The sequence below is a fragment of the Anolis sagrei genome, chromosome 6 (assembly GCF_037176765.1).
Source record: "Anolis sagrei isolate rAnoSag1 chromosome 6, rAnoSag1.mat, whole genome shotgun sequence".
NCBI lineage: Eukaryota > Metazoa > Chordata > Lepidosauria > Squamata > Dactyloidae > Anolis > Anolis sagrei.
The window spans coordinates 57210398-57234799 of record NC_090026.1 but is presented as its reverse complement, the minus strand read 5'-3'; the positions used below and the strand labels follow the sequence as shown (position 1 = coordinate 57234799).

General features: G+C 42.9%; 1 protein-coding gene across 1 annotated transcript in view; it reads right to left on the bottom strand.

The window, feature by feature from the left end:
• Positions 1 to 296: 296 nt before the first annotated feature.
• Positions 297 to 24402, bottom strand: part of TECRL (trans-2,3-enoyl-CoA reductase like) — a 56972-nt gene continuing 32866 nt past the window's right edge. Inside the window, exons 6-12 of the mRNA XM_060783168.2 lie at positions 12280 to 12385; positions 8873 to 8945; positions 8048 to 8091; positions 6517 to 6574; positions 4999 to 5084; positions 2637 to 2682; positions 297 to 1648 (exon numbers count right to left, since the gene is read on the bottom strand). Coding sequence (XP_060639151.2) covers positions 1521 to 1648; positions 2637 to 2682; positions 4999 to 5084; positions 6517 to 6574; positions 8048 to 8091; positions 8873 to 8945; positions 12280 to 12385 — 541 coding nt within the window. The 3' untranslated portion in view covers positions 297 to 1520. The remainder of the gene's footprint in view (positions 1649 to 2636; positions 2683 to 4998; positions 5085 to 6516; positions 6575 to 8047; positions 8092 to 8872; positions 8946 to 12279; positions 12386 to 24402) is intronic.

Sequence of the window (24402 nt, the reverse complement as noted above, 5' to 3'; positions counted from 1 at the left end):
GAGGGTGTTTATGCCTCACTTTGTGCTGGCCATGGACCATAATAAAGTGTTAATAGATTGATTGACAAAGAGCTGTGTATCAGTGGGATCACAGAGGTGCACATCATTGGCTTTGATTGAATATTGCAATATTGCTAGGGAATGGGATGGACTTTCAGTTATACACTTCCTTGTGCATTTACACACAAAGATACAGTTTTTGCCTATGCTTTTCTCATTTATAATTGAAACACATCTTTATGCTGCCTGTCGAAAAATTAACAGAAGTTTATATGTTTAAAAAGGCTCACTTTTTTCAAAAATAATATTTTATTTAGAAGAATAACCACACAGTTAATAATATATATTATAGGAAAGAAAGCAATGAAAGTGGGTAAACATTATCCATCTAATTGTTCGTTGTTAAATCAGTTCTTGAACAAAAATATTTATTCAGACTACATGACATATATGGATTGAATTGGCATGAACTAAACAGTATAATTCTGTAATAACTGAGCAGCAGAAAATAATTTATCTTAACTCTTGTATATTAATTCAAACAATAGTTTTTCTACCTAATAATTAATACAAAGGATACCTTAACAGGAGGCAACAAACTCTGGGACCCTAATAAAAAGAATATCACCATAAATTCTTATTTTCATCATGTTCAAATGTCAAGTTACTTGTTAGGACAATGTGAAGTTGCTTTTTATTAAATCCTGGAAATCAGGTATACCCATAGTGTTGGATGACTGCTCTATTTAATTCTGGCTATAGCTCGAACCAGCAATTTCTCATAGGTCCCCTCCACGCTGCTCTATATCCCAGGATCTGATTCCAGATTATCACATTATCCCAGACTCCATGGCTGTGTAGACTCATGTAATCCAGTTCAAAGCAGATAATCTGGGATCTGATCCTGGGATATAAACATGAGTAGAGACCAAATAAAATCCAGCCAAATAAAATCTAGATTATTTGCTTTGTACTGGATAATATGGCAGTATAGACTCATATAATCCAGTTCAAAGCAGATAATGTGGATTATCTGCTTTGATAATCTGGATTATATGGCAGCGTAGAAGGTGCCTGAGACTCATGACAGACAGGAGCTATTTGTTAGCACCTACTACCAAGAACCCTACAGAGTCAGATATATCAAGGAACCCATGGTTTCTTAAACTGCTCCCTTGTTCAGTTTTAGCCCCTCTGATAACCTGAAATGGTGGTTTGGATTTTAACTTTCAAATATCATTTCTCTAAATGTATTTTAAAGCAAGGTTCTATGGGCCCTTCCAGACAGGCCCTTTATCCCAGGAGCCAATCCCAGGCTTTCTGCTTTAAACTGGATTATGTGAGTCTGCACTGCCAGATAATTTGGGTAAAACAAAAAACCTGGGATTAGATCCTGGAATATATGGCCTGTCTGGAAGGGCCCTAAGTATCCTTCTTGCTTAGCTTGTTGAATTTTATCATTGTAAGCACATTGCTTCCATCATCCTGACAGGACAGCCACAGACTGTTTCTCTTTGCATTTACAGTATAAATGGAATCATAGCTGCTTTCCTCCAGCGGCATGCAATACACCTCTTCAGATATTGCTGGTGTTTCTTTCGAGCCCACTGTGCCATTTGGATAGCCATCAGAAATGCGAAAACTCCAACTAGAAAGGAGGAAAAAAGATTTCAAGTACTGAGTGTCAATGGCAACATGCTGGGGCAGCTATTCTCATCATCACACTCCTGGAAGTCCTAGTGGGAAATCTAGAGAGGACTACTCCTGAGTAAAGAAGTGGGAGGAATTGCAATTTTTAAGGCTATGCCAAAATCCCATAACCTTATTATGTTTTAGAACCAAAGAAAGAGTTCTTCTACTGAGCAGATCTAATCTAGTTCTCGGTCTGTGCTCAGTTATTTGCTGAAATATAGAGTAAAACCTAGGGATTCAATCATCTCCAATTTGCACTCTGGACTCTGCCCAATATCCAAGTACATTAAAAATAACCCACCAAAACTATGTTTGAACCCATTCTCTCCATAGTGGAGGAATATTAAGTTTATTCTTCACATTTATTCTTCTATCACATGTCAACAAATAGTAACTATCTAAATTAAATACATTTACCTAAACCACAATTTAGTCCCTGTGGAACAGAAACTGGCCAGTTTGAATATAGGAATGAATTATTTTGCTATTTAGTAAGCATGCTTTTATTTCAGAAAAGAGATGTTTCCGAATAGATTTGGGTTTTTTTTTAATTCTGTTGTGTTATCATAGTTGGAAATAACAACAACAAAATACAGTTTAAAATGTGTTCATTTATTTCAGTTTAATATATATATATATATGTTTCTGTTTCTCAGGGGCATTACAGAAAACCAATAGTAGGGAGCTAAATAATTGCTTATGTTGTTCTTGCATGCAAGAATACAATCCAAAAAAAATTCTCACCAGTGGGAGCTACTGTGAGAATTATGTGCAATTTTTGATACTTGGTACAAAATAGTACTTGTAATTTCTCTTTTAAAAAAAAAATCTTAACAGACCTGGTAATATTCCCCATGAAGCCTTTTGCAGAAGAGAGTAGCAGCAACTTCAACAGTTCCACAAATACCAATAGTTTGTTTAGTTATCTAATAACTTGCTCTTACCTGGAAGAGTTTGTGTCATCACCGTAAAGCTTATCCAAGAGCCAATCTGTCACAAATAAAAAAAGAGTCACTCCTTTGAAATCTAAATAGTTGCTCTCTGCTATGTCTTGCCAACATTCCTTTTAGTCCGATCAAACTATTTCTTTAGCTACTGAGTTCAAACTCAGCTCTTCAAGTGTTCTAGACAGATTCATTTCCAACAGTGATAGACACCTCCCTTACTAGCACTCTCCTGAACAGTGATGTCTTGACAACTGAGTAAGCAAAATGTTCCCAAACCACTTGTTACTGAGATTGCAGAGAATGGCTGAAATGTTTTAAGTTTAGTTCATTTAAGGATTAATGGGATGGTCCCCCCATGAGCCAGGGTGACTTGGCATGCCCCCTCTCTCCTGTCCTTCAGAAAGATGGTTAAAATTTTGGCTGTGGGGCCAAGCAAATAATCTCTGAGGTAAGCCTGATTCTGTTGGCTCAACTTTCTCTGTACCTTCAAGCTCTTTTGGTGCTTTTTGTCCAGCTGGCTTGACCTTGAGCTTATCTGGTTCCTACTCTGGTTCCTACTGCCCTGCATGTGTTTCTGTATCTAGTCTCAGTTATTTGAGCAATTTCCTCCTACTTTCCAAATCAAAGGCTTTATAGAATTTGTTTCTATATTCAATTAGGGTAGCTGGAAAAGCCCAGGTGTAACATTGTCATTTCCTTTCAAGGGCTCCTATACTGCTAATCCTATAATCCATGGTTCAGCCTCCCCCAAACCAACCAAGTGGGTTGTGGGGGTCTGTGCTCCAAGTTTGGTGTAGGTACATCCATTAGAGTTGCAGTGGGCTCTGGAGGTGGGTGAAGGTATTGCAAATCGCATCACCCATGGTTCATTGTCCCCCAAAACTCACCAGGATGTAAAGTGCATCATGGAGGGCCTGTGTGCCAACTTTCATCTAGTTCCATCATTTGGGGGGTGGGGGTGGGGGGGTGGGGTTGCAGTTAAAGTACTGCAAATCCCATCATCTATTATCCATCCTCCTTCAAACTACTCCAGGGCATAAAGTGGGTCACGTGGTGTCTATGTGCCAAGTTGAATTTAGTTCTGTCATTCATGGCAACTGTAGCAGTCTTTGGAAGTGGGTGAAAGTACTCCCCAAACCATTCCAGAACATAAAGTGGGTCACGGTGTGTTTGTATGCCAAGTTTGGTCCAGGTTCATCATTCATAGGGGTCACAATGGTCTGTGGAATTGGGAACTGAAGCTGGTGAAAGTACTGCTTTCGCTATGTTTTTTTTGTGGGGAATCTGTGTGCCAAGTTTGGTCCAGGTCTGTCATTTGTGTGGGTCTCAGTGGTCTGTTGAACTTGGAGCTGAATCGGTTGAAGGTACTGCTGATCCCATCATCTGAGGTCTATCCCCCCCCCCCCAAGTCACACCAGGATGTAAAGTGAGTCATGGGGCATCTGTGTGCCAAGTTTGGTCCAGGTCCATGATTTGTGGGGTCACAGTGGTCTTTGGGAGCTGAATAGGGTGAAGGTACTGCAAATCCCACTGCCCATGCTCCATTTTTGCCCAAACCTCATGAGAATGTCAGGTAGGACACCAAGGGTCTGTGTGCCACGTTTGGTCTGACCCATCATTGGTGGGGATCACAATGGTCTGTGGGAGCCAAAGCATAGGAAAGTACTGCAAATCCCATCATACGTGGCCCATCCTCCCCAATGTGCACCAGGACATAAAGTGCATCATGAGGAGTCTGTGTGCCAAGTTTGCTCCAGGTGTGTGTGGAAGGAAATGTACACGGCCAGGCGCAACCACCATTAGAGGGGCTATAGATATTTGCAGCCCTATCTTCCTCCCCTCTTTGCCCAACCCATGTATGCCAACCCATATTCATATATTATGTGTTTCCCCTTCCTCTTTATTTCTGCCCTCCTTCTTCTAGATTTTTCTTTCTTTAAAAAAAATCTAAGGGACTCAGGAAAAGGATACTGAGAATCCTGTAAGGGTATGAGACTCCATGAGGGAGATCCTCAGTGTCAAAGAGGCAGGGTCCCTCAAGAAAGTAAATTGTGATTCTGTTTGGTATCTTAAATATACAAATTAAACATGGTCCCAAGTAGGCAAAACACACATATTACCATTGAGCCAAAACCCTCTTATTAAATAAAATCATTTAGAAGCAAATTCCTTTTGAAGGCAGCTCCTCTGAAAGCCGTGAGTGCACTCAAAGCAATGCTCACTGTGAGATCTCTGTACTACTGAAATCACAGCTTTTAATATAATATTCTACCAGCATGGGAGGGATACACTGCAGTAATTTAGCACCCTGGTATCATTTACTTAGCTTTGCTGAGGTGGCAAAAAGAAAAAAAAATACCTCGTATGTATAGTTTGGACAAGAAACCAATGTGAAGAGCCATGTGAAAGGATTGATTGATGGACTTGGAAAAGAAGTTAACTTCCCTTTAGGAAAAAGAGAAGAAAAAGAACAACTTTTATTTATATGCAGTTCAGAGATTACAATAAACTTGTTATCTGACATTAATTTTTATAGCCCATGGAGAAGTTATCCTTTACATAACATTCATGCTTCATTTTTTTCAGTGTGAGTTTTAATGGATTTCTGTGGAATAACCAGTTGCAAAATGTCTTAAATTGAATAATATGGATATGGAGTGTACAATGCAACATTTAACATCGGTACTGTTAAAATTAACTTATTAGTTTATTTTTTTTAATGCAGGGGGAACTTTTGCCACTTTGAACTATTTTGTTCAATATGTATAGCTAAGGACAGAATGTCCCAAGGAACGAAGTGGGATTTTTTTTTCAAACAAGATCTGTTCAGATAGGGTTTGCCTTTGCCTTCCTATAACTCTAAGGGAATATGATGTATCCTAACATCATCCTGTGGGTTTGCATAAGTGATCACCAATGCAAATGTTTTGGCAAAGATGAGGGTAAATTCAAAACCACTTACTATGATCCAGGGTGATTTTTTTTAAAGATAAATAAAATCCTGGAGGGACAATGGGAGGAAATTTCAGTGCAAATGACCCCAGGGAAAGTGCGGTCTTAAAAAAGGACTGACTGATACTTCTAGGAAGTAAATCTCTGTGTTATGCTGGGAAGAAATCCCTAATTGGAGTTTTATTAATTAATATGAGATAGCTGCTATGGCTTTAAAAAAATGTTTTTGTCAAAATGTGTAAAAAAAATTCCCTAAAATCAGTAGAGATGTGAATATTTCTGAAAATTGGGGAGAATTATCCCCTTTTATCTTGTGTCCTTGTATAGAAAATTCAAGAAGATAGCTCTTGGAGTTTTTTTAAAAATAATGTTGTTTATAAAAACTGAAAATTCCCCCAAATTTGTGGCTAAGTGAAATGTTCTGAAACTTGAAGGGCTAACAGTGGTAAATGTGTTCCACCATGGCAGCAAGTTCCACCTTAATAGCTGTAAAAAATGAGGGAGAAAGGAGACCCTGAAGTTTCCCCAATTGTGCAAATATTATAACAAAAAAACTAACAAAATTTAATTGCTCTCATTGTAGTAACATTTTTTTTACTAACGATACTTTAGGAACATTTTAGAAATGAAACACTGGTGCCCCCAGTTTTGTAATGAGTTTTGAAACTTTTTTTCAAAAGTCATTACAAAACCAGGGAGCACCAGCGTTTCATTTCATGCACATGCCTATAATTTACCAACTAGCCAGCAGCCATTCTTATCCACTTATCTATTTTTATGTAGGCAGTTTGTGTCAAAAACAGAACAAGAAAAGAAACTGTGACAAGCTGACATTTCTTTAACAGTGAGAATGTTCCACTCTAACCAGATAGAATTCTAGGGGGAAATGTCATAGGTAAACATTGAAAGATAAGAAGCTACATACCTGATTGACTTTGATGGACTACAGCCACATTGATAAAATGATTCCCAGCTTCACACATCTGCAAAACATGTCACATATTATCAATAGATATTTGGATTTTCATTGTACAATTGTATATTTAGCAGGTGGGATTTAGGTCTCTTCCACACAGCCCTATATACCAGAATTTCAAGGCAGAAAATCCCACAATATCAGCTTTGAACTGGGTTACCTGAGATCACACTGCCATATATCTCAGTTCAAAGTAGATAATATGAAATTTTATTCAGCTGTGTGGAAGGGTCCTCAGGTAAGTACTGTTTTCAGTTATAGAACTTGACACATATATCTGTCCATCTAAATTGTCATGAACTGGCAGCGAGGTGTTCATAGCATTCTGCTACATTTAGCAAATCGTTGTGTTTGTCATTGTTGATTATACAATGAGAAAGGCCTACTCTATGGTCTAAGACTGAAATTATGGAAATTGTGTTATTATATAATATTATATATTAAAACTAGATGTGCTCAGCTGAAGCAAGCATTGCTTTCCTAGAAGGTTTGCTGACAATTGAACAAAAATTGAAAGTCCCTGCCTTCAATCTACCATTTGGGTAAGTATAATTTTCTTCCCCAGTTCTGGCCACAAGGAGACAGTACTCTTAAAAAATATGCAAACACTGACATTTAAAGTTCCAAGGAACTACTGTAAGCTTTGAAGAGCCCTCAGGTCTAAGGAGGAAGCGTCCCTTGAGTTTAATGACAAAGCTATGGGAAACTATTCAAATGTAAGCATATTTTCTATTTTTTTAAAAAAAGAAATAACTTTTTTTTAAAAAGAAATAATCATACTCAAAACTTTAACTTTTTAAATTTTCAATATTAAATATAACTAGAGGTTTTAATGAGGCTTAGTGGATAATGGGTTGTTGTAGGTTTTTCAGGCTGTATGGCCATGTTCTAGAAACATTCTCTCCTGATGTTTTGCCTGCATCTATGGCAGGATGCCTGCCACAGATGCAGGTGAAACATCAGGAGGGAATGCTTCTAGAACATGACCATACAGCCCGAAAAACCTACAACAACCCAGTGATTTTGGCCATGAAAGCATTCGATAATACATTAGTGGAGAATGTTTCTACCAAGACACCCCCCCCCTCTCTATATATATATGCTAACATTTCAGTTCAATTCCAGAAATAAGATAAGATAATATAGACACTAAAACCTAGGGTAAATTCAGGTAAGATTTTTATCAACTCCTCTCCAAGTGATGACATATGTTTAGGCCCAGCACTGACAATGTTTAAGACACGGGGGCAGAGATATAGTGAACACAATTCCACAGAGGCAACACACAGAGTTATTAGCCACCTATGAAATTCCATTTTGGTTCTTACACTTTTTGAATTCATATAAGAGCCTGGAATTTTGCAAACCCCTGCCAACATATATGGTAGAAGTTCCTCATCTGAACATTTTAAATCTATCCTATGCAAAAATACATTCCAGAGCAATATTTATTATTCTCCCGCCTCCTACCCATACATACCAGAAACACAAGGGCAGCAAAAGTAACTTGTTTGTTCCCAAGTGCTAGAAAACACAATGAAATCATACATTAATATGATCTGAACTCTATTTGTGACTTTCTCTTGGGTACATGCATGGTAGCCTCATTAATCTCTGATTTTTCTTCACCTAAGCCACTATGATGAGTTGGACTTCATTACTGCTAGTTATTTGATTCCTACACATATCTCCTCATAACATCTCAATACAGGAAAACTCTATTATGAGTTTGCTTATGCTGCATTACCTCAAAGCAGACTATACTCACCAATGCTAATATCATAGAATCATAGAATCATGGAGTTGGAAGTGACCTCATGGGCCATCCAGCCCAACCCCCTGTCAAGAAGCATGTTGTTGCTTTCAAGTCACTTATCAGTCTATCGCAACACCGTGAATTTCACAGCGTTTTCTTATACAAGGAATATTCAGAGGTGGTTCACCAATTCCTTTCTATGAAATACATACATCTGGCATTCATTAGGGGAAAAGGTTTTTTAAAAAATAATGAGAATTCAGATTGAAGCAGTGGAAGTAGCCATGTTTTTTCCCAACAATGCCCTTGGGATGATGTTTTATTGTGATCATTTTCAGATGCATTGTGGAGTGATGTGGCCATAGAATAGAGTGATGGTGCTGGTCTCCCACTACAATTTAAAACAAGGGTGAATGTGAGAAGTCTGTCCTGCAAACCTCTACAAAAGTTCAATTGCCAGTCTAACTGTGGTTCATAGTTTTATTTAATTCTTGACCATTTCATTGAACATTAAACTGAAGATGTTTATACGGCTCTTAGTCTACTTACATGGAGGACTATACAGAGGATGATTGATATAATATGCGATCCAAGAGGTGAAGCCCCAATAAAAGGCACAACCCTATAATGAAAATAAAAAGAAAGCTATAGGGTTTTTCCTGGTTCATGTGATTTTCTGTCCATCTGGAATGTAGTCTTCTCTATTGTTTTCTATCTTTCTGTCTTGTTTTCATGTGACTTCCTTGATTTAATCTGTCCATCTGGAATGTGGTCTTCCCTATTGTTTTCTATCTTTCTGTCTTGTTTTCTCATGATATGGTCAAAGTGTGGGAGTCTTGGGGATTTCAGTCTTGCTCTGTTCTAGGACCCATTTTTCACAGTCCACGGTATTTATTAAACTCACATTTCACATTTCAAATTAATTTATTCTATCCTATCAGCTTTTTTACTGCCCAGCTTTCACAACCATACATAGAAATGAGAAATACAATGACATGGACAATTATAGAATCATAGAATCAAAGAGTTGGAAGAGACCTCATGGGCCATCCAGTCCAACTCCCTGCCAAGAAGCAGGAATATTGCATTCAAATCACCCCTGACAGATAGCCATCCAGCCTCTGTTTAAAAGCTTCCAAAGAAGGAGCCTCCACCACAATCCTAACTTTGGAGTACAATTTTGAGAAGATTCATCAGCTATACTGATGACAATTGCTTTATTTGTTATTTAATGTGTCATCATTGTAATGCAGACCACACATTCAAGAGGGGTTACTTCTGCCTTTCCTAGGAGTCAAATTGTTGGCAAGACATATCTGTTTAGCAGGCCTGCCAAGCAGATGGAGCTCTATTTGTTTACATCTCTTGAAAATGATGTGTTATATTTTCTTAGCAGGCTGCATGATATTCTGAATTGAAAGGTCTTTAGGAACCAAACCAACCATATTGTAGTGGTTAATATATTGGACTAAGACTGAAGAAACAGGGACACAAACTCTTTCCACCTGCCTTCCAATTTACAGTATTAATAAACCATTATATAGATTGAGCATATCTTATACAAAATTGCCAAATACAAATACTCTGAAATGCAAAATTGTCAACATAAATGACAATATATACAAAATTTGTTTGATGCACAAAATTATTCAAAATGTTGTATTAAATGAGATTCAGGCTATGTGTAAAAGGTGTATCTGAAGCATAAATTAATTTTGTGTTTAGACTTGGGTGCCATCTCTACAATATCTCATTATATACGAAAACAGTGATTTGGCCTCAGGAATCACTACAAAGAAGGACTATTTTTAATCTTCCAAATTTAGTGTGTTAGAAAGATGTATCAAATCAATGCAATAGTGATTTAGATTGAGGATTATTAGTCTCCCAATTTTTGTGCTTTATTTCTAACATAATTGTTACTTTGGCCTCAGTAATCTCAACAAGGAAGGATTATTTTTAATCTACCAAATTTAGTGCTTTAGAAAAATGTATCAAATCAATGCAATAGTGATTTGAACTGAGGTATGGCAAGGATTATTTTTAATCTCCTAATATTAGTGATTTAGAAAGATGCAGTAGTGATTTGGAATCAGGAATCTCAAAAGTAAGTAATATTTTTAAACTGCCAATCTTAGTGTTTTAGAAATATATATCAATGCAATTGTGACTTTGGCCTCTGGAATCTCAACAAGAAAGGATTATTTTTAATCTCCCAATCTTAGTGCTTTAGGGCTGTTCCAGACATCCCTTTATCCCAGGATCATTCACGTTCTAAAAATGCGGATGTTCCTGGGGTCTGTCAACACCCATCCCAGAAAGTGTGTGCTTTCTGAGGTGGATGTCCAGATGCTCTCACGGGACTGGCCTGCGAGAACATCTGGAGGCCCTCCACACCCTCCCCCACAGCCCCCAAACCCCTTTGAAAAGTAAGGAAAACTTACCCGGCCTCCAGTAGACTGTAGCCGGAGCTCTCCCAGCACATAGAAATGATGCCCCAAGAGAGCGGGGGTGGGGGGAGCAATTTTTAGAAATAATTATCAGTGCAATCGTGACTTCGGCCTTAGTCTCCCAATTTTTGTGCTTTATTTCTAACATAATTGTTACTTTGGCCTCAGTAATCTCAACAAGGAAGGATTATTTTTAATCTCCCAAATTTAGTGCTTTAGAAAGATGTATCAAATCAGTGTAATAGTGATTTGGACTGAGATACGGCAAGGATTAATTTTAATTTCCCAATCCTAATGCTTTAGAAAGATGTAATAGTGATATACACCCAGGAATCTTAACAAGTAAGAAATATTTTTAATCTCTCAATTTTAGTGCTTTAGAAAGATGTAGCAATGCAGTAGTGACTTTGGCCTCAGGAATCTCAACAAGGAAGGATTATTTTTTAATTCCCCAAATTTAGTGCTTTAGAAAACTTATCAAATCAGTGCAATAGTGATTGGGACTGTGGTATGGCAAGGATTATTTTTACTCTCGCAATCTTAGTGCTTTAAAAAGATGTAATCATGATAAACACTCAGGAATCTTAACAAGGAAGAAATATGTTCAATCTCCCAATCTTAGTGCTTTAGAAAGACATATCAATACAATAGGGATTTTGGCCTCAGGAATCTCAAAAAGGAATGATTATTTTTAATCTCCCAAATTTAGTGCTTTAAAAAGATGTATCAAATCAATGCAATAGTGATGTGGACTGAGGTATGGCAAAGATTATTTTTAATCTCCTAATTTTAGTGCTATAGAAATGTCTCTCAGCAGGTCTTGGTTGGTCTGTGAAGTTTTGTTTCATCATAGACACATCTGAAGAAATTGAAACTTAAGAAATGAAGCCAGGCAAAAGGTTAAATTTCTTAATGTGAGGAGTGTGCCGCACCTACGCTTCAGGATACATGTCATAAGGTTAGTTTGAAGTTGGAACTTCCAACTAATATAGAGAAAACTACCTAAGTCACAATGTGGAAAAGTAATTGGATACAGTCATTTACGTCCCTGTGGCCCGAACCGGAAGTCACCCCCCCTCCCTTTTCCTTCCCCCCCCTCTCCTTCCCTTCTTGCCCACTCTTTTCTTTTCCTCCTTTCTATAGCGAGCACATTGTTCCCCCACTTTCACTGTAATCTCTTGAAAATGCTGAAAATAAATATAAAAAAGGAGATACATGTCATAAGGCTGCAACATCTAAAATAATCTGATTTATGACATTTTCTGATACAAACACACATGGCCAATATACATTATATATATAACATAATATATAAACATTTATTGGAGCTCCACAGGAAACTTTTGCTTCAAAAAGGGCTTCATAGCAGAAAAAGTTTGAGAATCCCTGGCCTATCTCATCTGAGCCACTTGGAAGGGAAGGCTATAAATGAAATAAATAATATCTTTTGCTTCTCTTTTTCACCTATTCAATTATATTACATAATATATTGGGTAAGAAAATCACCTTGATCATATTCTTCAGGGGTGTATGTCCTTCTGAAATCTTATGCACAAAAAGTGTCTCCAGAAGACATCGGACATAATGTAAACAATGACAAGCACAGGCCAAACTGCAGAAATGACAATTAAAAAGAAGCAAAGATGAAAGAAACACCCCAACTTTTGATACAATTACATTCAATGTTTAGGTACTGTAAGATGCCTTGGCTGTAATAGCAATCCAAACTGTGACTTCTGTAGAGCGGATGAAGTGAGCACAAGTCAGAACTCTCTTCTCTAAACTATTTTCTAGATATCTATTGACAGAACAGTCTATTGGCAGAACTGTTCTTCTGGATAAGGTCTGCCAGTAGAACAGCTGGTGAGGATGAGACAGGGCAGAGAAGGGATGAGATGATAGAACTGTTCAGTTGTACCCGTTCCAAATCTTTTCCAGTCACAATGCTGGCATAAAACTCAACCAGGGAGAGGATAGTCCTAAATAATTTCCAGCATATGTAGACAGGAAGGGATTTGAATTCAGCCCAGCTTCAGCTGTCTAATGGCCATTAGCCATTTCTGGTTAGTTAGAATTCTATTTTGAGATATTTTGAGATATAATTCATCAGTTAACTATAGGCAAGCTGTATATAGCCTGCAAATTTAGGATTAGTATTGTACAGCATCATTTTACTAAGGTAAATGTGAAATGTATTGAATACTAAAACATTTTTGTCTTGTTTGAAGCGATTTTGTCTAAAGTAAATAAAATAACTTCTCAATGTTTTCTTAAGTTCTTTTTCTTTTTCAGGGAAATCTACTATACCAACAATTACCTGAAATTCAAATGTTCATACTTAAGATGAAGAATAGGAACTTATACATTCTTACTTATAAATTCTCATTGGAAACATTTTGTGCTATGATAATAAGATAATAGGTTATGTTTACATATTATTATATCAGGAAACAATTAAGATATTGTAGCAGAGCTCTGATACATTTTAATGCTGTAAATCTCAGACTGATTTTTTATCAACTTGTGATCCTTAGATGTACAGCGAATTGTATTGAACACCGGTTTTGAACAATAAATTGACCTGATTACAACTGCAATTCAACATCTACTCCATGTAATGTAAATTTCTGCATGTGCAGACATACGTACTATGCAAGTCTCATGAAAAATATTAACATTGTGCAATATTGGTACATGAGTAGGAGCTATTGTGCAATGTTGTGCACAGCCGCACAACATAAGATGGATGGCAGCAATGCACAGAATAAGATGGGTGACCACAATGAAAATAGAAGATTGCACAACCATGGTGTAATGTATAAGATGGACAACCATAATGGAGAATATAGGATGCATAACTACAGTGTAGAGTATAGGATTAGGGTTGGGTAACCACGGAAAAAATTGTTTCTAAACTCGATTCGTTTCCAGGGGGCGCTAGCGTTTCCAAATTTCAAAATTTTGTTATTTACGAAATTTCGTTAATTTCGAATTGATTCGTTAATGGCAGACGCGATTGCACAATATGCTAAAAAAAACCTCCAAATGGGACAGGGGGAACTTCTGACGCTTCCCTCTCCCTTTGTTGTTGACTGTTGGTGTGATAAAACAAACAACAACTATAAAACTTGCACCAGACATGCGAAAATAATTACAAAACAATTTTGAACCAATTACGAAACAATTACGAAATACATTTTAAAAAATTGTTTTGAATCTAATTTACTCCTCACACTATTCCTGCATGGCTCAATATCGGATCGTAAGCTAATTTAAATATGAATTAATAACAAATTACGAAATTAACGAACGAAACCGCCCAGCCCTATATAGGATATACAATACAGAATATACAACCACAATACACAATATGTATATGCGATATGCAATGCATAACTGCAACATGCAATGTACTATGCCAAATGCATTTTCCAAAGACAAGGCACAAAGGAACATGCTTTCTGCATACCTCTACTTCCACCATTATTAACAGAATATCGCTGTTGGTGACTTTTTTGTCTTACGCATTATGCCCGCCATTATGTAATAAAACTGTTGTGGCAAACAATTGTCAAGATTGCTTTTCAGGATCCTGATTCCCTACATGTTCTGGGGTGACAGGATAGCGGTGTCCCCACTATTTAAAAATCCAGTCCCTTCTTTTCAAGAGACACTGAATGTGTGTAGTAGCCACATTGTAAATATGATACATGCTGCTCCAAATCTGTATACACACACTGTAAATCTCAGACTGATTTTCATCAACTTGTAATCCTTAGATGTACAGTGAATTGTATTAGACACCAGTTTTGAACAATAAATTGACATGATTACAACTGCAATTCAACATCTTACAGTGTGTGTGTATATACACATACACATGTATATACACATATACATAATGGCAATATTCCAGAGAAGGTGAAACATATGTTCTCTCTTTTGCGAATCATTTCGGCATACTCCAATAGAATGGCTAACATATGCTGAAGAAATCCTACATCCAGATAGGTCATGTAAGTGAAACCATAAGTATTTTTAGATGCAGGAGCTCTTTCTGCCAGCCCTCACAGCCATTAATTTAATAATTAATCACCTGTTTTCAAATGACTTCATTAGTTCAAAATGATTCTCTGGACCAACTAGAAGATCTTTAGCTCAACTAAAGCAAATTAGTAAAGATTTCTGACTCCAGTTATTCCCCAATAACCTTCAATAGCTTAACCCCCCCCCCCAACCCTTTAACTATGGATTTAAAAGTGGATTTTTGTGCAGATGGAGGGTTTATTTGTTTTTGTGATGGTTGCCAAAACATGACCAGGCTCAGAATTTTACACTCCTGAGTGCATGTGTTTTGTAGTCTTTTTAATGGATTTCTGAATTCTAAAAGGGAAAAAAACAGAGTATATTCCACAATTCCAAAGTCTTCCCACAGCTAGCATATGTTGCACTGTAAATGAATCAAAGAACTGACTGAAATGAATTGCATTGTGCCCAGGTCTTATAAGTGATCTCTAATGACATAAAACATAGCAAGTAAATATAATGATAGTGATAGGTCTTTATGACTCACACTTGACTTTTGTTCTTTCAGACCTGGCTTGATGAGCTAAAAGCTATGGAGCAAAGAATACAATGTATTTGAGTCTCAGATGCAGTAGAAAAAAAACACATCAAATTTCTTTACTGCTGAGTCATATTGTATTTTGGCACCTATTTCCTTTGCCTTTATAATCTTCTGTTAGCCACAGCTCTATTTCCCACTGTCCACTTGTTCTGGATGTAATAGTTTATTGCAATACAAATGTCAATTCCAAATAGTTTTAACCACAAATTGTTTTAGCTGCAATAGAAATAAAAAGTGGCAGGCTGGATCTGTTTGAAAAGAATCAAACTATTTGAATTTAAAAAAAGAGTTACAACACCAAGAATCATGATGAACCAATGGTTTCATCTAAACCAACCTCCATTTCACTTGTACATACATGTCCCTTTGAGCTTGACTTTGTGTTCTTAATTATGGAAAGAGAGATATTTTAGCAAAAAGCAGAGTTTTTCTGCAAAGTGGCTCTTCTTGTAGTGTGTTTAGAATGGCATGATAACTCACAATTATGGGAAAGGATGAATACTAGGCATGTCCAATTAAAAAAAATTGGTTTTAAGCTGTGTTCAAAAGTAGGGGCACTGGTGCTTCATTTCTAAAGTCCTTTCTAAATTTTGGGTTGTAAAAATTTCAAAACTTTACAAAACTTCAGAATCTTCTTAATATTGGTGGTCATGCACAAGCATTAAGGAAAACATTGTTATCAGTGGAGAAACTTGAGGGGCTTCTCTCTCCCTCATTCTTTGAGGTATCCTAATGAAACCTGCTACAGTAGTAGACCACATTTGCCGCTGTTAGCTCACCAAATATCAGAATATTTGACTTATCCATGGATTTTTTGGCAAATTTTCAAAGTTTTTATAAAAAAACATTTTAATAATAAAAAAATTGTTTCTGGTTTGAAAGGCACAATCCAAACTCTCCAGAACTCCAATTAATATGCTTCCAATTAATATGCAACCAATTCACTACAATTTAGCAAAGATTTATACTATTACTTCCTTACTTTAGCCCTCTTTGCAGATTCCATGGTTTTATTTATTATAGACTGACTAAACACCATAGCCTGCTACCCAATGCATTCTGGAAAATGTAGTTTTGTGTAGGCATATGACTTAAATAAAATTACTATAAATGGAGCTCCTATCTTTGTCATTTTTAAAGCTATTGAGGTGAAACTTGTTATAGTGGTAGAACACATTTTCTACTCTTTGCCTATCAAGTTTCATAACGTTTAACTCAACCACAGCATTTTTGGGAATTTTCAATTTTTTAAAAAACAACATTTTTCAGCAATCTCTGCCTCCCCCTCCCTCCTCCATCAACCCTGATTGGCTGGAGAGGCATGCCAATATATTTGGCTTCACCTCTCAGCAGGGCTTGGTTGCCCTGTGAATTTTAGCTCAGTCACAGCTACATCCAAACATCTGAGACTTAAGAATCAAAGGCTCTTTTTGATTCAAATTCTTAATATTGGAAGAGCAGCAAGCAGGCATGGAACTCGCTTCCAAAGTGCTAAACATCTGAACTAGATCTGAACCAAGGGTATTTCTGCATCAAATACATAAGCCTAACGAATACATTGTCACTAACAATGACCTCACAGAAGAAGAAACCCTGCAAAAGTATACTTGCAGAAAGTAGTAGTTTGCCGGCATCCATTAAAATCCCAGCCATTGTGTGACAATCACATTAGGTTTAAGAGCCCAAACACATCACTTAACTCTGTCTTGCAAAATGGAGATTGCAGGTTACATCTCAGAACCTACCATACATTATATTTATTTCCAGAGGCCCTGGTGTAATGGTGTAGTCAAGCGTAGAGTGATGCATTGTATAACAACATTTCCGGTTCCGGTATGGTGGCTGGCAGCAAAAACGCTGCGCTGCTCAGCCAAATTTACAATCTAGAGGAATCCTGAGCCCCCCCCCCCCTCGCCTACTATCCTTAAACTGAGGGGGGAGAGAAACCCAAGCCTCAGGCCCCGAAAGAGGGGCAGAAAGCTGGGAAAGAGCCAGGAAGAGCCAGGAAGGCCAGAGGAAAAGCGGTGGAGCCGGAGAGGAGAAGGAAACACCTGCCGCCATTTTATTGCGGCCTACCTCGCATCGCCGGTATCCGGGACCCTGGGCTTGGCCTGGTTGGCTGGCCGGGCTGACCGGGCTGCCGCCGTCGCCGCTGCCTGGCCTCCGGTGGAGTGACCACTCCGGGGCTGCTCGGCTGTCGCCGCCGGACTGCCGCCGGCCGCCGAAAAGCCGCCGAAAGGAGAGGCCGAGAGGAGAGGCCGTAGGGAGAGGCCGGGTGCCGAGAGGCCGAGAGGCCGAGTGCTGCCGCCGCCGCCAGACCGCCGGACTGCCGCCGGACCGCCGGACCGCCGCCGGACTGCCGCCGCGGTCGGTCGCCGAGGGGAGAGGCCGAGGGGCCGAGCGCTGCCGCCGGGAGGAGAGGCCGAGTGTTACCTGGCGGGCGCGGGGCCGCCGCGGAGCCGCAGCCGCCGGAACATCACCACCACCAGCCGCCGAAGGGGAGGCCGAGCGCTGCCTGGCCGTCGCTGAGCAGCTGCCGCCGGACCGCCCCCGCCGCCGGCCGCCGAGAAGGAGGCCGGGTGCTGCCTGGCCCCGCCGCTGCTGCCGACGAGAAGTTCACCGTTGGGCCGCCGTTGGGCTGCTCCGCCTGCATCGTTCCACCTTCGGGCGTGGCCGCCCTCGGCCGGCACAGAGGCCAGGATCCCGTTGGGGCCGCCCTGGAAAGATCATCGTGGCCGCTACAGGGGCCTCCTCTGAAGCTGCCGCCGCCGCCAAAGAGGCCTAGCCGGGACCATCAGAGGCTTATCCACGCCGAGACCATCTGAGCGGCGGGTTCGCCTGAGCGGCTGGTTTGCCCCCTGAAGTGGCGAGATTGCGGAGCAAAAAAGCTCCGAGGTGAGCTGACTGGATCTCTGGGGGGCTGGCGGCGCCAGTGGGCGGCTGTGTGGCCGTTCCATCTGGCCGCACAGGTCGCGACTGCTGAGTCAGCATTGCTGTCGCTCCCGCGGCCATCACCATTACCATTACTATCCGGCCCGCCCTTCCCACCAGGCTGCTGCTGAGTCACGGCCTTTGTGTTGACCGCCTATCTTGTGTTGACCGCCTATATATGGGCCCTATGAGTTACTGTGAACTGACTTTCTTGCGCAGACCGCTGTGTAGACCTAATGTTGGCCTTTCTGTAGATTCTTGTGTATACCTTTAAGCTGGCTTTTTACGATTGGTATCTGCTGAGAAAGAGTGTGTTTGACCATCTGTGCTGCCCCACCCCCGAGTTACCATCTCCGGAAACCCTATCCGCTTTATTCCAACCGCCTAGAGATTACCGGGGTCATAGCAATAGTTAGTTAATTACCACCATTTCCACCCCACAAGAGGGTTCATATATTACCAACTAGTACATTCCTAGTGGTCATCTGTTGTATCTGTTGCCAATGTGATAAGAACGAAATAGAGCACTTAAGTACTTGCCATCTGCTGCTAGACTGCACCAGCACTTACACCCCTTCCCCATCCCTCTGTGCCGCACTTTAATTATCGCCGAATAGAGCACTTTAGACCTAGCACTTTACGACTGTGCCCGATGGCACGTAGTGTCGCTGCTGACTGAATACGATTCTGACGGGCTGCTCCCAAACCTGTGCACTTTAAGAACTATCCCTTTGGAGTAACCGGAACATCGACTACCATCGGTACCGCTGCCACCCATGTGGCCCCCCGCCCCCCTTTATGTACTGTCTCTGTTGCTCCTGTGTAGCGGAGGGGGCGGAAGAAAAGGTGGGTGGGAGCTTGTGAATTTATTTATTTATTTATTTATTTTATTTATTTATTTTTTGCATTTATTGACCGCCCCTCTCAGCCCGAGGGCGACTCGGGGCGGTGAACAGCAACAAAAAGAACAGTGTACAATAAATCACGACAATACAGACCAGACAATACAAACATAACATATACTTATACTAAAAATCCGCTTCGTCAAGTCCTGGGGTCATAGCCAAAATTCATAGTCCTAGTTCATTCCAGTGTCGTTTCAAGATACACTCAGTTGAAGGCCTGCTCGAAGAGCCATGTTTTCAGGCCCCTACGAAAGGCCATCAAGGAGGGCGCCTGTCTAACTTCAACAGGGAGGGTGTTCCACAGCCGGGGGGCCACCACCGAGAAGGCCCGCTCTCTCGTCCCCGCCAGACGTGCCTGTGAGGCAGGCGGGACCGAGAGAAGGGCCTCCCCGGATGATCTCAAGGCCCTCGTGGGCTCATAGGCCGAGATGCGGTCTGCAAGGTATTTTGGGCCGGAACCGTTCAGGGCTTTGTAGGATAACACCAGCACCTTAAATTGGGCCCGGTAGCGAATCGGCAGCCAGTGGAGCTGGGACAGCAGGGGCGTTGTATGCTCTCTGCGTCCTGCTCCCGTTAACAACATGGCTGCCGCGCGTTGGACTAGCTGAAGCTTCCGGGCCGTCTTCAAGGGCAGCCCCACGTAGAGAGCGTTGCAGTAGTCGAGGCGGGATGTGACCAAAGCGTGTACCACCGTGGCCAAGTCAGACTTCCCAAGATACGGGCGCAGCTGGCGCACGAGCCTAAGCTGTGCAAATGCTCCCCTGGTCACCGCTGAAACCTGAGGCTCCAGGCTCAGCGATGAGTCCAGGGTCACACCCAAGCTGCGAACCTGCGCCTTCAAGGGGAGTGCGACCCCGTCCAGCACAGGCTGTAACCCTATACCCTGTTCGGCCTTGCGACTGACCAGGAGTACCTCTGTCTTGTCTGGATTTAGTTTCAGTTTGTTCGCCCTCATCCAGACCATTACAGCGGCCAGGCACCGGTTCAGGACTTCGACGGCCTCCTTAGTAGCAGGTGGGAAGGAGTGACAGAGTTGGACATCATCTGCGTACAGGTGACACCGCACCCCGAAACTCCGGATGATCTTACCCAGCGGCTTCATGTAGATGTTAAACAGCAAGGGGGACAAGATGGAACCCTGAGGAACGCCACAGATCAACGGCTGTGGCGCTGAACAGGAGTCCCCCAGCAACACCTTCTGAGTACGACCCTCCAGAAATGACCGGAGCCACTGCAAAGCAGTGCCCCCAAGACCCATCTCTGCAAGGCGCCCCAGAAGAATACCGTGGTCGACGGTATCGAAGGCCGCTGAGAGGTCCAGGAGCACCAACAGGGACACACTCCCCCTGTCTAGCTCCCGGCGCAGATCATCCACTAAGGCGACCAAGACCGTCTCGGTACCATGTCCCGGTCTGAAACCAGACTGTGCCGGATCCAGATTATCCGTGTCTCTCAAGAATACCTGGAGTTGTGAGGCCACCACGCTTTCCATGACTTTGCCCAAGAAGGGAAGATTGGAAACAGGCCGAAAGTTGTCCAATTTAGTGGGGTCAAGTGATGGTTTCTTCAACAGCGGCTTTACAACAGCCTGTTTTAGGCTCGCTGGAATCTTGCCTTCCCGAAGGGAGGCATTAACCACCACCGTTACCCACTCGGCCAATCCCCCTCTGGCCTCCTTCAGAAGCCAGGATGGGCAGGGGTCTAGGATGGACGTAGTGGGTCTCATTCCTCCAAGTATCTTGTCCACATCCTCGGGTTTCACAAACTGAAAAGAATGAGGGTGTGGTGGGGAGGGGGGAGGAGGGGGAGAGAGGATGCTGGCAAGAACCAAATAATCTAAGAACGAACAAAGTAGAAAGTAATCTCTTAGCTCTGGACTGCGGCATGGAGGGGGGGAGGTGTTCCACTAGCCGAGGGGCCCCCATAGAGGTCGTGGTGGGAAGGAGGAGATGCGGGAAAAGGAGACCTCAAATTCGGCCTAATTCGGACCGCTTATCCAAATTAACAATTCCCAACCGGTCTCCTAAGGTAAATTGGTGTAACCAGGTGAGCGGGCCCTCTGGCTTGAAGGTGGTGTTGTTGAACGCCAGATCTGTCAACGGAAAAACGACCTGGATTCAGGATTTAATCCTGGAGGAGCGGGCAGATCTGGCGTGCATCACGGAGACCTGGCTGGACGAAGCGGGGGGCGTAAACCTCTCCCAGCTTTGTCCTCCAGGCTTCTCTGTGCAACACCAACCAAGAGCCGGAGGACAGGGAGGCGGTGTCGCAGTGGTCTATAGAGATTCCATCCATCTAACCAGGAGCCCCATCCCGCAGACCACAAATTTTGAATGCGTCCACCTGAGGGTGGGTGACCGGGACAGAATAGGGATTCTGCTAGTGTACCGTCCACCTCGCTGCACTACAGTCTCCCTACCTGAGCTAGCGGGGGTGGTCTCGAGCCTGGCGGTGGAGTCCCAACGGCTTCTTGTGCTGGGGGACTTCAACATCCACGCCGAGGCAACCCTCACAGGAGCGGCTCAGGACTTCATGTCCGCCATGGCAACCATGGGGCTGTCCCAACAAATAACTGGCCCCACCCACTGTGCTGGACACACATTGGACTTGGTTTTCTGCCAGGGATGGGAGCAGGGTGGCGGTGTGGAGGAGTTGTCTATCTCTCCGTTGCCATGGACCGACCACTTCCTGGTTAGATTTAGGCTCACTGCGCCCCCTAACCTCCGCAAGGGTGGAGGACCCATTAAGATGGTCCGCCCCAGGAGACTAATGGATCCGAATGGATTCCTGACGGCTCTTGGGGAGTTTCCCGCCACCTCGGTAGGTGACCATGTCGAGGCCTTGGTCGCTCTCTGGAATGGGGAGATGACCAGGGCAATCGACAGGATCGCTCCGGAACGTCCCCTCTCAAGTAACCGAGCTAAACCAGCTCCTTGGTTCACCGAGGAGCTGGCAGCGATGAAGCGAAGGAAGAGGGTTCTAGAGAGCGTGTGGCGCTCAGACCCAAGCGAGCCAAATCGAACACGGTTTGTGTCCTTTCTAAGGGCATATGCCGCGGCAATAAAAGCCGCAAAGAAAACTTTCTTTGCGGCCACTATTGCGTCTGCAAAAAACCGTCCGGCGGAGTTGTTTCGGATTGTCAGAGGTCTTTTAACTCCCCCTATCTCAGGAGGGAGCCCTGACAATTCGGCAACGCGCTGTGAAGCATTTGCTCGGTTCTTTGCAGACAAAGTCGCTTTGATCCGCTCTGGACTGGACGCCACTTTAAATGCAGTCTCCGTGGATGTGACACAAGCACCTGCTTGTCCGATTTTGTTGGATTCTTTTCAGTTTGTGAAACCCGAGGATGTGGACAAGATACTTGGAGGAATGAGACCCACCACGTCCATCCTAGACCCCTGCCCATCCTGGCTTCTGAAGGAGGCCAGAGGGGGATTGGCCAAGTGGGTAACGGTGGTGGTTAATGCCTCCCTTCGGGAAGGCAAGATTCCAGCGAGCCTAAAACAGGCTGTTATAAAGCCGCTGTTGAAGAAACCATCACTTGACCCCACTAAATTTGACAACTTTCGGCCTGTTTCCAATCTTCCCTTCTTGGGCAAAGTCATGGAAAGCGTGGTGGCCTCACAACTCCAGGTATTCTTGAGAGACACGGATTATCTGGATCCGGCACAGTCTGGTTTCAGACCGGGACATGGTACCGAGACGGTCTTGGTCGCCTTAGTGGATGATCTGCGCCGGGAGCTAGACAGGGGGAGTGTGTCCCTGTTGGTGCTCCTGGACCTCTCAGCGGCCTTCGATACCGTCGACCACGGTATCCTTCTGGGGCGCCTTGCGGAAATGGGTCTCGGGGGCACTGCTTTGCAGTGGCTCCGGTCATTTCTGGAGGGTCGTACCCAGAAGGTGTTATTGGGGGACTCCTGTTCAACACCACAGCCGTTGACCTGTGGCGTTCCTCAGGGTTCCATCTTGTCCCACATGCTGTTCAACATCTACATGAAGCCGCTGGGTGAGATCATCCGGAGTTTCGGGGTGCGGTGTCACCTGTACGCAGATGACGTCCAACTCTGTCACTCCTTCCCACCTGCTACTAAGGAGGCCGTCGAAGTCCTGAACCGGTGCCTGGCCGCTGTAATGGTCTGGATGAGGGCGAACAAACTGAAATTAAATCCAGACAAGACAGAGGTACTCCTGGTCAGTCGCAAGGCCGAGCAGGGTATAGGGTTACAGCCTGTGCTGGACGGGGTCGCACTCCCCTTGAAGGCGCAGGTTCGCAGCTTGGGTGTGACCCTGGACTCATCGCTGAGCCTGGAGCCCCAGGTTTCAGCGGTGACCAGGGGAGCATTTGCACAGCTTAGGCTCGTGCGCCAGCTGCGCCCGTATCTTGGGAAGTCTGACTTGGCCACGCTGGTACACGCTTTGGTCACATCCCGCCTCGACTACTGCAACGCTCTCTACGTGGGGCTGCCCTTGAAGACGGCCCGGAAGCTTCAGCTAGTCCAACGCGCGGCAGCCATGTTGTTAACAGGAGCAGGGCGCAGAGAGCATACAACGCCCCTGCTGTCCCAGCTCCACTGGCTGCCGATTTGCTACCGGGCCCAATTTAAGGTGCTGGTGTTATCCTACAAAGCCCTAAACGGTTCCGGCCCAAAATACCTTGCAGACCGCATCTCGGCCTACGAGCCCACGAGGACCTTGAGATAATCCGGGGAGGCCCTTCTCTCGGTCCCGCCCGCCTCACAGGCATGCCTGGCGGGGACGAGAGAGCGGGCCTTCTCGGTGGTGGCCCCCCGGCTATGGAACACCCTCCCTGTTGAAGTTAGACAGGCACCCTCCTTGATGGCCTTTCGTAAGAGCCTGAAGACTTGGCTCTTCGAGCAGGCCTTCAACTGAGTGTATCTTTGGAACGATACTGGAATGGACTATGACTATGAAATTGACTATGACCCCAGGATTTGACGAAGCGGATTTTTAGCATAAGTATATGTTATGTAGTGGTAGTTTGTATGTATTGTCGTGATTTATTGTACACTGTCTTTTCTATGTTGTTGTTCACCGCCATGAGTCGCCCTAGGGCTGAGAGTGGCGGTCAATAAGTGCAAGTAATAAATAAATAAATAAATAAATAACCCAAGTCACACATTTGGTTTCGTTCTGCTTGAAATCAGA